The sequence below is a fragment of the Pelobates fuscus genome, chromosome 3, assembly GCF_036172605.1.
Source record: "Pelobates fuscus isolate aPelFus1 chromosome 3, aPelFus1.pri, whole genome shotgun sequence".
NCBI classification, from domain to species: domain Eukaryota; kingdom Metazoa; phylum Chordata; class Amphibia; order Anura; family Pelobatidae; genus Pelobates; species Pelobates fuscus.
Genome location: NC_086319.1, coordinates 283,012,125 through 283,029,759, shown reverse-complemented (window position 1 = coordinate 283,029,759; position 17,635 = coordinate 283,012,125). Strand labels below are relative to the sequence as shown.

The following is a 17,635-nucleotide window of genomic DNA, read 5'->3' as shown; positions in this document are numbered from 1 at the left end:
ACAGGTTACTTAGTCTGTATGGGTTCATAAGAATATTATTTTCTGTCCCATTATAGATTTATTTTAGGTGAATTGTTAGCATAGATTTTTTCCCCTGACATTCGTAGTTGGGCTTACACTTTAATAGCAATTAGTGATACAAAAAATATCTGTTATTTAAATTTACATAGCGTATTGAGAGCTTTTTAGCAATCAAATTCTGGAGTAAACAAGTGAGATACAGACAACGCAAAAAAGTCCTACATAAAGTGAAAAGTTACTTATTAGTAACATGAGTACCTTAGGAAACGTGAAAGAGAGTGAGAAGAGAAAGAGAGTAGGAGAGTAACCTACGGGAACAGGAGAGGACAAGGTCCAGCTCCCTTGGGAGTGCCTCTATACAGGGGTTCCAAATTTTGTAAAACTGGGTCGAGCTACACTGGAGGGAAGACATTATTTTATCCCTTATATGACATAGGCCACTTTATTCATGATGTCCAGGAAAGAGTAGAGTGCTTCATTCCAGCATTTAGCAATGCATGGCCTAGTCACTGTGCATATTCTAAAGGCAATTTGAGTTCAGGAGTCAGGCCAAGGGTTAGGATTAAGATCATCTGAAAATGTTGAACCAATTTTGCTGAAAATCCACTTTCAGAGGAGAGAAACAGGTTCACATGAAGGAACCTGCATCAATAATATTTTGAAAACACACAGAAGAGTGGGATGAAAATATATATTAGAGTCTAGTCTGGGCTGTGTAGTATCTAGTAACAGTTTGTTACAAGATTTCTCTCAATAAGGTTCACAATGCCACCTTGGATGAATTTTCAAAGATTGCAGTCCATTCCTCAGAGTCAAGGGACTGGCCGAGCGGAGTCTTCATTTTAGAACATATGAGAGGTGACTGGGGCAAAATGTATCAATAAGTTGTGCATAGATTGTCAATATCAAACCCTGACTGTTGGGACAGTTGGGTTGTCCATGTGAGATAAGTAATTAGTACAGAAATATTGAGATATTTGCAGTTCATGACTTTACCTCAAAACAGGATTAGTGATGGGCATGTCCTTGAGAAGAAAGTCCCTCACTCTGATGAAGCACTTTGTTGCCCACCAGTGGAATAGCTGAAGTAATTAGAAGAGGCCTACAGCCCACTATTGGTAGCATTCTTGTCACCTCTATCTGCAAAATTTCCATTAAGTCAGAAATTATGCAAGTGTAGGACAGGTGATCGAAGTTGGTAGGATGTTGTTAAGGTACCAAAGAACATAGGAGGGGGTAAATAATTTGTATTAGGTCTATTAGAAACAAACAAACAAACCCTATTGTGAAATGTAGTACAGGAAAGTAAGTATAGCCAGTTGGACAGCTTTGCAATAAAAGTGAATGTGGAGGGGAACCAAACCTTTTATAAGAGATTACATTTGTGTAGAAGGGCGCGAGAGAGCCTTCTATAGAAACTATTTTTTTTTCTGTAGGAAATCAATGTAAAATTTTGTTATTTTAAAATAGTGGAGTGGACCTATAATTGGAACACGAAGTGCTCTATCACCTGACCCAACCAATACTGTTATATGTTTTACTTCAGGCACTGTAACTAATGAGATAGACAAGGAGCATCTGAGGCAGCGACTTATGTTGATAAGTGGGAGACTGACCGTACTCAATTGTACGAATGCAATGACAACCATCTAACTCGTTTCTCATGTCCTGGTTTTATTAATACCCTTTCCTTTGACAATAACTACCATATGCACGTACTCACCTAATATCCAATGTCACTGTCGTGCTAGAAATACATTACTTATATTGAGCCACTGTACTTGCAAGTTTGCTATGTTCATGGCAACTGTTATGTTTTATATGCTGATCCCGCTGCAAGGCATCAGCAAGGTGAACATAAAGAAATGGACTGGAAGAGATATAGAATATTGGGGAGCAAGGTAATATTTACTGAAAATATTGTACCAAATGATGGACAACAGTTTAAAAGTTGATCATCTTGTGAAGATCACATAATAAGGGAGGGTAATTCACTTTGAAGATACTCAAGATATAAGGAGTAATCCAGTGAAATCAAACAGTGTCTCTATTTCCACAGGAAATTGTACCTATTCTTTCAGCTTCAAGAATCAGAGCCAGGTTCAGGCTTAACATTTCTCCAAGTTTATATTAAAGGGTCCAAATTTAGTAAGAGGTGAAAATAGTTTCAACCAATAAATGTGTGGTGTTGTAAGGGAGAGTAGAATAGCTTTGACAAAAAGTGAAAGAACATGAGCAACACTTTTATGTCAAGTGACTGTCATGGAGCTGCAGCTAGAGGTTCGATTACCATAGACTTGGACACTGTGTAGGAAAGGACCACACAATCTAAAAGCTATCAGTGTGTTTCAGAAGTAGCTCTGATCCAAATTTGAAGGTCTTCTCTGCATCAAGTGACAGAAACATTGCCCTTTGTGAGGACCTCATGACAGCTGACGTGATGTTGAAAATGCGTTGAATTTTATCTGGGATCTTTTCCTGGTATCACACGAGCCTCATCTGAATTGACCAGAAACGTAAAGACAGGACCCAGATTTTTGCATAAAATTTAGATATAAAAATGTTTTTGATATCAAAACTATCTTGGCAGTGTTTGTGGAGGGTGAGTGCTGGCTTTCCAAATAGCAGTTAAAAAGTGCAGTGAGGGTAAAGAGAAAAAAATCCTTTAAAAGTCTTGTAATAATTGATGGTGAAACTTTCAGGGTCTGGCGTTTTGGAGCTCTTCCTGAGTTTAGGGGTAAGTATTCCAAGTGCGGTGATGGCTGTATCAGTTGCTTCCTCTGTAAACCAGGTCAATTGTCTATCAGATAGAAAACAGGCTATAGTGGACTTCCTGTCAGGAGAAGGGCTGAAGTTCTTGCCATTGTTTAAGAGAGATTTAAGCCAGTAAAAGAATCAGCCGTCAGTTGTGAATGATGAGTAAGCTCTACTCCTCTCCACTCTTTATTGCCCGCACTATACGCTGCTTAATCTGCTCTATTAACTTTTTTGGCCATCATAGTATTGGATTTGTTTGCTTTGAAGAACAATTTCTAGCTTGTCCAAAGAGCCACCTTAGTTACCTCTTTGGACAATAACATACGGGTATTTATGATGGGCATCTTTAAGCGAGTTGATGAGTTGTAAACAAAGTGCAATATGTTTCTTCTTCCTAGTGCAAGCTGGAGATATTTTCTGACCATGCATTTCAATTTTATTGGTGTCCCAGAGCACCTAAGGAGACATTGAGTCTATGTTGTTTTGCTGAAAATATGTCTGTGTCAACTTCAGTCATTATAGTGGGGTCTAACAAAAGGCATTTGTTTACTCTCCATTATTTGAATGGCACAGATAACGTTTTTTTTTTGGTCACCTGCCCAGCTTTGCCTGGACCACACGGAACTGTCATGCCATGCTAAGTCTTTTAATTTCATTTTAAAAAGAAAATGGAGTATTACAAAAAAAGGAGAACACATGTTATTAACGAGTTTCACTGATCTATTCAAGCTAGATAGTATAATTTTTTAGTGTTCTGGTTGCAATATAGACAGTACTAGCTGAATCCATAAAGATGCATTTTTAATTTACAGAGTATGTTAAGATAGAGAGTGATGCTACGCTAGTCTTTTATTAAAGATAAATACATTTGTTTATTCTAGTTTATCCAAAAATATTAAATCGATGGCTTGACTTGATAAATCTGGTCCATCATGTTTTTAACTAATTTTGGTTTCCACTGTCTGTTAGTCTATCTCTTTATACTATCAGGAGTTTAGAAATGATTGTACAATTAAAGAGTCAAACTGATTTATTAAGGAGCCAAGAAAGATTTTTAGATTTATAAAGGTCTATTGAAAATGGTCAAATTACATTAGTAAATCCTTACTCTAGGTGTTTGTCAAGCCCTGTAACCGCCTGCATCTGTTTCTTATAATGTGTGTTTCCAATTCATGGAAATATATAGCCCAATGAAACAATGATATGCGCTGAGTAATGTTATGAAGACTTCTGACCCATTACATCATTCTATTTTGCTATGACAAGATAATCAGGGGTTAAATTTTGCAGTTTTGGCCATGCTTAATACTGTAAACCCCAGTGGGCAGTCAATGAGATGTGTTGAACGTCAGTGGGATCGAGAAAGAACTGAATGGTTTATGTCAGTGATTAGCTTGGGTATAATTATATATTTTACTTGGCGTACTCTCAAAAAATGACCTCACAGCTGTAGAGCTTTAACTGTGAAACAAGATGCATTCCTTTGTTCGTGTTTCTGACTGCACTGAGGTTTCTTGCATTGTGTGTGCTTGCACCTATGTATACACAATAGTTGCAGAAGTGTGATAATTTGTATTTTGACTGGAATTAGTAATGGATATAGAGTTCTGATTTTAAAAACGAAAGGCACATATTAATATAGAAAGCCTCCTGAAAATGAATGGGACACGCTAGGTACCATAACCATTTTAGCTTTTAACATTTTAATGAAATAATGTGGCTAACATGCAGCATGTATGTTTTCATTTTATTTATGGTCACAGGTTATAAACTGTTTAGGAATTAGATTTGTGCATTCAGTTTCAAACAAATTTTAATTTGTCTGATATGTGGGGGATCAGATCATTGGTAAATCGAAAATGCCAACACTATATGGTCGATCATGAAACAAACAAAACAGACAATGCACAAAACTATTTTGTTTGATTAGTGATTCTGAGTTATGTCAGTTCCACCAAAAAAAAAAAAAGACGATTAATGGTTAGGGGACAGCCACTAAATGTTGATTTCATTCACATATCCTTCATTGTAGGGGATCAAATGTAAGAAATGGGTGGTATCTGTTTTCTGCCAAGTATATGTTGTTGCACTGTTTGGTTTTCATACAAATTTGAGCCTAGAAGGTCTAAAAGTGATTTTTAGATTTTAATTATACACTAAGAGTCTGCTACATTTGTCTATCAGCTTAAAAAACAAATATATGTCAAGACCAATTAACCAGAACCGGTGAGAGAAATAGCCACAACATTAAGTGCATCAATCTCAGCTATGCTCTGCATTGCGAAGATGTAATAACACACACTTGAGGTCAACAATAGCAAATCGAAAACCACTGTGACAGATAGCCAATGAATGTGTACCATTGTAAAGAAAATCCGTGTTTTAACTGTTGAACAGATCAAGAACAATCATAGAATTTACCACAACATGCACACCATGATAAAGTTTGAAGAGTAGAACTGCCAAGTTATAATCTCCAAAATAGCACATAGAAAACCTGCAGAGTTCTGGAACAAAGGCTTATTTACTGGTGAGCAAAAGATTAAACTATACCAGGGAGATCGAAGGAGGAAAACGCGGAAATAAAAATGAGGTTGTACGTGGTCCAAAGAATACCACCTCATCTATGAAACATGGTGGATGTTGTGTGACGCCTTGGGCAAGACTGGCTGCCACAGGAACTGTCTCACTTATTTTTATATATGTGTAGCCTGCTAACAGCAGTCGTAGGTTGAATTATGAGGGGTACATGAACCTTAATCTGTTCGTAAAATAATGCACCATGATAGGATTGAAAGAAGATTACATGGCACATCTTGGACTCATTCTTGTAAAATAACTGGGGTAGTTTATACATATAGAATGTATATATCTTTCTGCAGCTGATTCATTTCTGTAGCCAATGGCTTCTCAATTGTATCTTAGACAAATTGTTGCATTTTTATGTCCTTGTAAGAATCACTATCTAGAAAGAATTACCTACAAGAAGGCAATAGAAAAACCGCCTATACTAGTTAAAGGTCACTTATGTCACAGAGACCATGTCTTCCTAATTAAGTGGTCTGGGTGCAGGGGTCCTGTCAATTTAACCCAGCAATTTAAAACATTTAAGTTTTTTTAGAAGGGTGGATGGTTGGTACACCTCTCGTGGTTATCTTTCTGAGTACCAGCAGAGACTCTTCTTCCAGACCGAGTAAAACTCGGGAATCAAATGCTGTTGACAACAGCATTTGATTGGAGGAGCATTGCATTTTGGCCATGCACGCATACCTCCAATATATTGTTTCTCTATGAGAAGCAATAGACAGTAGAGATAGTGAAGACGTCAGCAGTTATGCTGACGTCTTTTCAGGTGGAGTGGGCAGCTGCGGCAGGGGAAATCTGACATTGTAAACAAGGCAAGTAATATTTATCAAACTTAGCTTTTTAAATGTATACGGGGCGAAGAAAAATTAACCTATAGTCTAACTAATAGTTTTTTTTGAAAGACAGCTTTATGCAGAAAGTGCACATCGTGGTTCAATTAGATATTACACTCAATATTTAAGTAATAATTTTGCAATAAGAGAGACAATCTCCAACCTTTAGATATTTTAAATAAATTACACAGGCATACATATTTATAATAATAAGTTAGTGACAGCCTTTGCAAGCCAATAGTAGAGGACGGTGTTAGAAACAGAAGTTGATTGGAATGACTGGAAGAAGAGGATCTTCAAATATGTCAACTAGCAATAGATGAAACAATGGTATAAAGCAGTTTTAGCTGTTGCTCCACGGGGGAGGCCATTTTTAAGCCTTCTTTGGTTGGAGGCACCACTTGCCTGATTAAAAGTCATGTGCATTTTGATCAGCTGACACTGACTCAGCGCTCATTTGTGATACACATGAAAGAATGCGAAACAGCAAATTATGGTCTTTAATCAGATAACTGATGTCTCTGACCAACAATGCTTTTAAAATGGCTGCCCTCATCGAGCAATGCAAAGACAAAATATGCGCTGAAATGCAGTATTCAGTTATATCTATGCAGTACAGAATAATAAACAGAGACAATAAACCCACTCAGTCATTCATATCTGTCACATATTTTGTCTGATTTTTATTCTTTTCAATAAGAATAGCAACGATGTAGAAAGTAACCATGTGACTGTAAAGTGGATTTACCACCAGCTGTGCCACAAATACATATATTTTCGTAAAGCAGATATCTATTGGGTTCTGACAGGAGATGGCCTCTAAGGGTGTGAGTGCTGATGTATTTGTATAAATGTTTGACTGGACACGGTTAACTCTCTTGCATCCCACAGTGATCATTAAGGAACTCTCCAAGCACAGTAACCACTAAAGGATAGTGCCTCAAAGTCCAACCTAGTGGAGGCAGAGAGCCGATGCAAAACAAGGAGCTGAGTATACTAAAAAGATACTCATACACACTGGTGGACCTACCAGGGTCACTACAGTCTTTGATTATTTGCTTCTATTCCCCTGGGCCCAGTGGTTGCTAGCTCCTGCTCTTAAGTAACACATAACTTGGCACAATACAAAGATACTCAGAAAATGCACCACTACTGAAGTGGTTATAATGGTTAGAGTGCCCCTTTTACATTTTTTTTAAATTTTATTATGTGAAAGTTTATAACATTCGCGTGTGAGGTACCCCAAATGCAATCCTAGAACGCAATATTCCACATGTTTTTAATATTGCAGCTTTCTACCACAGATGCTGGCTCTCTTGTACCCTCTAAAATGTAATCTTCCCTATTCCTAGTCTATTTATCCAGCTTCTTGTGCAAAGCTTTAACTTTATTGTTTGCTACTGACACCTGATGTCCAGCTGTGTTGATGCTGACATGATACAGACCGTTTACCATGAATGCACATCAGATGTGCCTAATATTGCCACATATAAATGGTGAACCATGCTTATTTAAAGGAAAATGCTCATTGATTGCTCGAGCACAATTGTCTTTGATTTGGTTTCCTGCCAGGATACAATAGCGGCAGGTTCCTCTTTATAATATTCTTTGCATTGTGTGAAAGCACACTACTTTTTTTTGTTAAAATTCTGGTGTATTTGTATCATTGAACATTTACTTTCAAAATATAAAGTTAAGTTTATGCTACTGAGGCCAGCTGTCTCCCACACTTTCACATCACCACTAAAGCGGCTGTTGGAAAAAAAACCCTGCAAAATCACCCTGCAGCACAGCTGGCAAATCCTTGCAGTCATCAGCTGAAGCGGTAACCAGCGCTAACTCTCATCTGAAGGAGAAAAACAGCTGGCTCAGCTACTTCTTTCCAAGCCTCGGGCTATGTGCAACTTGCATTCACTTCGCATTGACCTGGAATAAAGCTCTGCATTTTGAGAGCTTCAGTATGATGATGGTTAGAAATTGGGTTATTTGTTCACCAACGACCCTGTAAAGTGGTGAAGGGTAATGGATGTGGTACAAACTATCAGCTACTGTTTTATATCTATGGTAAAAATAACGAGTCTGGAACCAAGTGATAGAAATTCTGTGTCTGGTGCACGGATAGGATTGGAGATGGAAATTTCCCAAGGGGCATTGGCTAGAGTCTTTGATTTGGAGCAATCTTTTTTAAATAAGGCATGGAATCCATTGTTCCGCACATGTAAATTCCTTAATAATGCAATACAAAGTTTGCAAAGCTGCCAAACTATAGAATCCTCTGATAATTAATGTATGCTGGGATTTTATGACCTCATATTCATTCCAAAGATTTCTCAAAGAAAAGCCTTTTATGAATATTCTTAACATCATGTCCTTATAAGCAAATTCTCCATAAGGACTCCTTTATAATTTCTGATTGTTAATAGTGTCAATGTGTGACTCTGAAGCCAAACTTGTCTCTCTTGCCTAGGCACCAACTTGGTCTGCAGCAGAATTTAGATTAATAATACACAGACCTAACCCTTTGCATGCCAAACATATCCTTCTAAAAAGCCAATGTAGAAACAATATAGCAAATGTGTTACGAAGAGTAAGGTATGCCCGTTGATAAGGAAAAACGATGGAAAATATATCATACATCAATGTGCAGACTAAGTTTATGTCATGATATGTTAAATAACCTGAAAAGTTTGCATGCATCAAAAAGGTCACTTACTTGTCAAGAACAAAATATAGATCAAAACCACCATAGCAGGAATGACCTTTGGTCTCTTCTGTCCCACCTTGTCCATCACAGAGGAGAAGAAATGTAGCCAAGAGCAATGGTTTTAAACCATGCTGAAATGCACAGAAACCAGCCATAGCTTTTTCAAGCTAATGAAGAGAAAAACAAAAGTTTCAATCCACTGCAGACGAGTCACTAAGATCCACTAACAATATCTAAAGATTGTCTTCCACTTCTTCTCTTATTTTGTAATGTATTATTTTGTTGGCTTCCTTTTCATAACTTGACCCAAAATGTCCTGCTTCTTTGTCTACGTTGTTCCTCTTGTTGTTTGCATCACATTAGATTGTTGCACACAAGGAGATCTACTCCTCTGTGTTGGGATGAAAACTTCTTTCTCACAAAATTGCTTTGTCTAAACCTGCATATATATTTTTTTTTTGTACATGTTTTTTTTTCCCTTTGTGAAACCAATAACAGTTGAAATCCTGACATCTTGTGATGACGGAGAATAATGCAGGCATTAAAGACATAAAATGGCACATGTTTGCTTTTTCTAACTAACCCGTGACAGCATGTAAAATATCAAACAATTTAATTATAAGTCAAATAAGGACTCACCTTATGCTTTTCATTATAGTCACATGACATTGATATACATTGAATAGCAAAGTTTCTCTTAGCTTGGCAAATCAACTATGTATGCTATTACTGTTAGACTGACTTACTAACATTTATCAGATAACCTAACATAAATAATTTCTTATATCAATCTGTTCTCAAATTTTGAATGCACTAAACAAAATCAGATCTTATATAATGCATGATTTTTTCCCCCTCAAAATAAAATCTATTTTACACCTCTAGGGACTGTTCTCCAAAGGTTGAATTGCCCTGAGTTTAAAATACATTTTCACAAAATTCTGCTACTCGGTAACATACTAACTACATACACCTGTTATAATCAATGATCATGATTGGCATTGAATGAAATTATTGCAACATTGCAAGTCAAGTATTTAGCAACCCTTAATTTGATGTAAGGTGACCTCTGAGTCTGTTCCTTGACCCAAACACGCATGCTACTTGATTTAAGTCAGATGATTTTTTTAAACCAATCTGAGTATTTTGTTTTTTTAATACTTGGCTGTTGATAAATAACCTTGAGATTGGGCCAATTACAACAGTAGACTTGGACCAAATTGAAGAGTAAATGAGTGAGCGATTGGTTTGAATTCTCAAAGTTATTATGATTTCTTTTTACTCACTTTCCTTGCAAATTTCCTCGCAAATGTGACATATATTATAATATTCAATTTTTATAAAATAAATATGACAACATTTCAAATATGAAAATATAATTCAGATTGACAGTATTTGGCATTTGTATGACACTATTTAACAAGGGGGCAACATGCAGGATTCATGGTCAGGTAAAATTGCATAGAATAATGATTTATGCAGACATGTATTGAAATAAAAAACATTACCCATGGACACTTTGGTCTAAAAGAGCCCAAATTCATAATCACATTGAATTTAAAATATGAGGTTAATTTGAGAGTTTTCCAGTTGCGATGGTATTCAAATATAAATTTGCCAGGGCTCAATTCTATCACTTTTTTTCACTTTTTAATATTTGGAATAATTACATTGCCTGAAGTGTCTCGTGACTGGTGAAGCTACGGGTAGGATCATGTTATAACTAGTCATGTCCTGAACTGGTCGCTGGCGAATAGTTCCTAGCGAACATCGCTTGTTCGCATTCGCCACGGATGGCGAACACATGCGCTGTTCGGTCCGCCCCCTATTCGTCATCATTGAATAAACTTTGACAGCAGACACATTCCAGCCAATCAGCAGCAGACCCTCCCTCCCAGACCCTCCCACCTCCTGGATAGCATCCATTTTACATTCATTGTGAAGCTGCATTCTTAGTGAGAGTAGGGACAGTGTAGCTGCTGCTGATTTGATAGGGAAATTGATAGCTAGACTAGTGTATTCAGTGTCCACTACAGTCCTGAAGGACTCATCTGATCTCTGCTGTAAGGACAGCACCCCAAAAAGCACTTTTGAGGGCTAGAACGTCAGTCTGCTTTTTTTTCTTTTTTTTCTGTGTAATGTAATTGCAGTTGCGTGCCTGCCAGCCTGTGTGTCAGGCTCACAGCATATACTGTGCCCGCTTTCCCAGTGCCACCACTCACTCACTGGTGTCACAATAGCTTGCATTTAAAAAAAAAAAACCTTTTGGACTGTAATATAATAGCAGTCAGTTTCCTTCACGAGTGTGCGTTTCAGGGCCTGCCCAGTGCCACCACTCACTCATATCTGGTGTCCCAATAGCTTGCATTTAAAACAAACTAAACTTTTTGGACTGTAATATAATAGCAGTCAGTTTCCTTCACGAGTGTGCGTTTCAGGGCCTGCCCAGTGCCACCACTCACTCATATCTGGTGTCCCAATAGCTTGCATTTAAAACAAACTAAACTTTTTGGACTGTAATATAATAGCAGTCAGTTTCCTTCACGAGTGTGCGTTTCAGGGCCTGCCCAGTGCCACCACTCACTCATATCTGGTGTCCCAATAGCTTGCATTTAAAAAAAACTAAACTTTTTGGACTGTAATATAATAGCAGTCAGTTTTCTTCACGAGTGTGCGTTTCAGGGCCTGCCAGGGCACAGTGTCACACCAGTTCCACTCATATCTGTTGTCATAGTAGCTTGCACGCATAGTACCACTAATAGAAAAAAAAATGACAGGCAGAGGCAGGCCACCCCGCAGGGGCTGTCGTGGTGCTCTGATTCCCTTTGGCCCTAGAATAATTCCCAGTGTTCAGAGGCCACGTACCCTGAACTTGAAAAGTTCTGAGGACATAGTTGACTGGCTAACACAGGACACCCAATCTTCTACAGCTTCCGCTCGGAACCTCGACGCACCATCCTCCTCCAGCTTAGCTTCGGGCACCTCTCAAGTTACCACTCGCCCGCCTGCCGCCACCACCAACACTAGCACCACAGCCGCTTCACTTGGTATGTCAGAGGAGTTATTTACACATCAGTTGGAAGAAATGAGTGATGCGCAACCATTATTGCCAGAGGATGTAGATAACAGGGATATGTCTCAGTCAGGCAGCATTACACACGTACGGTGTGATGATGATGTTGTACCCACTGCTGCTTCCTTTGCTGAGTTGTCAGATACAAGTGAAGCGGTTGATGATGACGATGCGTCCGTGGATGTCACGTGGGTGCCCGCTAGAAGAGAAGAAGAACAGGGGGAAAGTTCAGATGGGGAGACAGAGAGGAGGAGGAGGAGACGAGTTGGAAGCAGGGGGAGGTCGTCTCAAGGAGCTAGTGGCACAGTCAGACAGCATGCATCGACACCCAGGGTCAGCCAGACAGCACGCCAATCAACGCATGCTGTTGCCACCACCAGCATGCCATCATTGCAGAGCTCAGCAGTGTGGCATTTATTTTTGTGTGTCTGCCTCTGACAACATCGATGCCATTTGCAACCTTTGCCAAAAGAAACTGAGACGTGGGAAGTCCAACACCCACCTAGGTACAACTGCTTTGCGAAGGCACATGATCACACATCACAAACGCGAATGGGATCAACACATGAGTACAAGCAGCACACAAACTCAAAGCCGCCATCCTCCTCCTGGTCCAGCATCTTGAGCCACGTTAACCACTGCTGTCCTCCTTGCCCCCTCTCAACCATCCGCCCCTCCGTCTCTCGCCTTGAGCAGTTCCTGCTCATCTGCCCACAGTCATGTGTCTGTCAAGGACATGTTTGAGCGAAAGAAGCCAATGTCACAAAGTCACCCCCTAGCCCGGCGTCTGACAGCTGGCTTGACTGAACTCTTAGCCCGCCAGCTTTTACCATACAAGCTGGTGGAGTCTGAGGCGTTCAAAAAATGTGTAGCTATTGGGACACTGCAGTGGAAGGTAGCCGGACGAAATTTATTTTCACAAAAGGCAATCCCCAACCTGTACTCGTTTGTGCAAAAGGAAGTAATGGCATGTCTGGCACACAGTGTTGGGGCAAGGGTCCATCTGACCACTGATACCTGGTCTGCAAAGCATGGTCAGGGCAGGTATATCACCTACACTGGGCATTGGGTAAACCTGCTGACGGCTGCCAAGCATGGAATGCTTGGCTCTGCAGAGGAGTTGGTGACACTGCCATGACTTGCAGGCAGGCCTGCTGCCGCCTCCTCTACTCCTCCTACTCCATCCTCTTCCATAACTTCCTCGGCTGAGTCCTCTTCTGCTGCTGCGTCTTGCTCCACATCAATGCCACCCCCCCAGCTCCCCAGGTACTGTTCCACATCCCGGATACCGCAGTGTCACGTCGTCTTGGGGTTGACTTGCCTGAAAGCAGAGAGTCACACCGGACCAGCACTCCTGTCTGCCCTGAACGCAGAGGTGGATCAGTGGCTGACTCCGCACCAACTGGAGATCGGCAAAGTGGTTTGTGACAACGGAACAAATTTGTTGGTGGCATTGAAGTTGGGCAAGTTGACACATGTGCCGTGCATGGCACATGTGTGTAATCTGATCGTACAACGCTTTGTGCATAAGTACCCAGGCTTACAGGACGCCTTTAAGCAGGCCAGGAAGGTGTGTGGCCATTTCAGGCGTTCCTACACGGCCATGGCGCACTTTTCCGATATCCAGCGGCGAAACAACATGCCAGTAAGGCGCTTGATTTGCGACAGCCCGACACGTTGGAATTCAACACTCCTAATGTTCGACCGCCTGCTCCAACAAGAAAAAGCAGTTAACGAGTATTTATATGACCGGGGTGCTAGGACAGCCTCTGCGGAGCTGGGAATTTTTTTGCCATGTTACTGGACGCTCATGCGCAATGCCTATAGGCTCATGCGTCCTTTTGAGGAGGTGACAAACCTAGTCAGTTGCACCGAAGGCGCCATCAGCGACATCATACCATTTTTTTTCTTCCTGGAGCGTGCCCTGCGAAGAGTGCTGGATCAGGCCGTAGATGAGCGTGAAGAGGAAGAGTTGTGGTCACCATCACCACCAGAAACAGCCTTATCAACATCGCTTGCTGGACCTGCGGCAACGCTGGGAGAGGATTGTGAGGAAGAGGAGTCACAGGAGGAATGTGGCTTTGAGGAGGAGGAGGAAGACCAACCACAACAGGCATCCCAGGGTGCTCGTCACCTATCTGGCATCCGTGGTGTTGTTGTATGTGGCTGGGGGGAAGAACATACCTTCAGAGAGATCACTAGGGACGAGGAACAGGACATGAGTAGCTCGGCATCCAACCTTGTGCAAATGGGGTCTTTCATGCTGTCGTGCCTGTTGAGGGACCCTCGTATAAAAAGGCTGAAGGAGAACGACCTGTACTGGGTGTCCACGCTACTAGACCCCCGATATAAGCAGAAAGTGCCTGAAATGTTACCGAATTACGGCAAGTCGGAAAGGATGCAGCAGTTCCAAAATCAATTAAAATGTATGCTTTACACAGCGTATAAGGGTGATGTCACAGCACAATGGGAATCTAACAGGGGAAGCGGTGAAAGTAATCCTCCTCCTCCCATGACCACGCCGGCAAGGACAGGACGCTTTACAGACTTCTTGTTGATGGAGGACATGCGGAGCTTTATAAGTCCTACGCATCACCACAGCCCTTTGGGGTCCACCCTCAGAGAACGACTTGACCGACAGCTAGCAGACTACCTCGCCTTAACTGCAGATATTGACACTCTGAGAAGCGATGAAACCCTTCACTACTGGGTGTGCAGGCTTGACCTGTGGCCCGAGCTATCCCAATTTGCGATAGAACTTCTGGCCTGCCCCGCTTCAAGTGTCCTGTCAGAAAGGACCTTCAGTGCAGCAGGAGGTATTGTCACTGAGAAGAGAAGTCGCCTAGGTCAAAAAAGATTACCTCACCTTTATTAAGATGAATGAGGGATGGATCCCGAAGGGACTGACAGTGGGCGATACATTAGACTAAAAAAAGGCCTGATGAGGGGGACTACTTAACATACCACTCCTATCTGGTGGCAGATTAGATTGCACGCGCAGTGCCCAAAATTTGAAGTAGGAGGACCGACCAAGCATCTTTTTCCATCTCCCGCTTCCTAAAATCAATGCCTTATATACACGTCACCTGATAGGGGACCTAACAGGGATTAAACTGATAAGAATAGTACTACTTAACACACCACTCCTATCGGGTGGCACATTAGATTGCACGCGCAGTGCCCCAAATTTGAAGTAGGAGGACCGACCAAGCATCTTTTTCCATCTCCCGCTTCCTGGGTGGAGAAAGAGAGACCTTCAATGACATCAGTGAGGACAAGGAATGGGACATGGCTAGCTTGGTATCCAACCTTGTGCAAATGGACTGTTTGCGGTTGTTTGCGGTGCGTTAAACGGGGAGTTTGGTCTGTCACTGTGAAGCGGGCGTAACCCTTACACTACCTGATCGATGCAACATCATACCTGATGTTTTAAAGTACGTTATTCCAAACAATTTAGGAATGTTAGGTGATTTATGCCCTTTATGGATTAAAACCAGACTCTGCATCAACTATGTAATTTTCCATGGGAGTTTTGCCATGGATCCCCCTCCGGCATGCCACAGTCCAGTTTTTAGTCCCCTTGAAACAACTTTTCCATCACTATTGTGGCCAGAAAGAGTCCCTGTGGGTTTTAAAATTCGCCTGCCCATTGAAGTCTATGGCGGTTCGCCCGGTTCGCCCGTTCGCGAACATTTGCGGAAGTTCGCGTTCGCCAATCGCGAACCGAAAATTTTATGTTCGCGACATCACTAGTTATAACTTGTTAACAGACTGTATCAAGGAATGATGCAGAGAACCTCTGTGAATAGTTTAGAATGTGTTTCTTGTCATCCACAACTTATTCAACTCTGGTGTAACAAAAAAAAAATACATTTCTGCCCACTGCTCTTCCAAAAACTATCATATTTCAAAAACAATCTACCCAGGTGTTATTAAAAATTGATGTAGATATGATATAACACTGGCTTTCAAAAATAATTTGGCATACATATAGATTATGTATAAGATTTATAGAATTATATTAGTATTTATCTGAAAATAATGCTCTTAGCTAGTTATTTTTCTATTGCTCCTTAATATTTGAAACATAGGAAGCCCATTTTATGAACAAATTTGGTTTAAAGGGACATCGTTGGCACCCAGACCACTTCAGCTCATTGAAGTGGTCTGGGTGCAATGTGTCATGTCCCTTAACCCTACAGTGTGAAGTTTGTCTAACCAAACTTCAAATAGCATTGAATCGACCATCTGCTTGACAGCTCTAGCTGTCTGAAATTGGGTCATGCAATAGGTCAATGATCCCAAGCACACCAGCAAATCTATAATAGAATGGCTAAAAAAGAAAAGAATCAAGGTGTTGCAATGGCCTAGTCAAAGTGGTTCTACAAACTATTGAACATTTTGGTTTTATTTAACTTATGACATGATGTAATATGTAAAGTGTTGTTCATCTGAGCTTGTATTTACCTACGTTTAGGACCTGCCGAGGAACAGATAGTTGTTATTATGTCCTGATATGTAAAACCATTGAACCATTGAATTACAAGAGGGTGTATTTTCTTTTTCCCTTAGCAGTGTATAAATATATATCACGAAGGAGAGTTCTCACTGGACTTTTGAACCTAGTTCAAATATTTATTATGAATACAGTCAAATTACATCAACGTTTCAGTCTATCAAAGACTTTCACCAGGATAACTGCTACTAACTACAAACGCCCTTAAATACCTAGGAAGCAAAAATGACGTTACCAGTTCCAACCAATTTACCCAAAGTAATCACCCTGGAACAGCCCAAAGCAATCATCCAAGAGCAGTGATCCCGGAGGAAATCTAACGGTGCATGAACAATTTGGGATAATTGGTTGGAACTGGTAACGTCATTTTTGCTTCTTAGGTATTTAAGGGTGTTTGTAGTTAGTAACAGGTATCCTGATGAAAGTCTTTGATAAACGTGAGGGTATTTGAGGGTGTTTGTAGTTAATAACAGTTATCCTGATGGAAGTCTTTGATAGACTGAAACGTTGATGTCATTTGACTGTATTCACAATAAATATTTGAACTTAGTTAAAAGTCCAGTGAGAGCTCTCCTTTGTTATCATTGTTTACCTGAGGCTGGAGATTGCTCCTTGACAATTACTTATGACAGGCATGTGCAGGACCTTTGATTGTGTGTGTGTATATATACATATATACATACATACATACACACACACACACATACACACACACACACACACAAACACAGGAACACACAAAGGGGGGCAGGGTGTGCATTGCAAAAACTAGCCTTAGGGCAGCAGATAAATCTGGCCCTATTACTATCTGTATGAGTGTTTTTAACTTTACATAAGTAAAGAATAGAATAAGAATCAAAATGAACTAGTAATTTATCAAGGTGTTATTATTACTATTATTATTATTATCGCCATTTATATAGCGCCAACAGATTCCGTAGCGCTTTACAATATTATGAGAGGGGGGATTTAACTAAAAATAGGACTATTACAAGAAAACTTACAAGAACGATAGGTTGAAGAGGGCCCTGCTCAAAAGAGCTTGCAGTCTACAGGAGGTGGGGTATAAAACACATTAGGACAGGAAATAGCAATCAAATAATGTGGGCGTGAAGCAGAGCTGGAGGATAGAGTAGAATGCTGCC

At 40.5% G+C, this 17,635-nt stretch overlaps 1 protein-coding gene across 1 annotated transcript in view; it reads right to left on the bottom strand.

The window, feature by feature from the left end:
* Window positions 1–10,046, bottom strand: part of ANTXR1 (ANTXR cell adhesion molecule 1) — a 198,110-nt gene extending 188,064 nt beyond the window's left edge. The window contains exon 1 of the mRNA XM_063448641.1: window positions 8,911–10,046. Within this exon, the coding sequence (XP_063304711.1) occupies window positions 8,911–9,056 (146 nt within the window). The 5' untranslated portion in view covers window positions 9,057–10,046. The remainder of the gene's footprint in view (window positions 1–8,910) is intronic.
* Window positions 10,047–17,635: the final 7,589 nt, after the last annotated feature.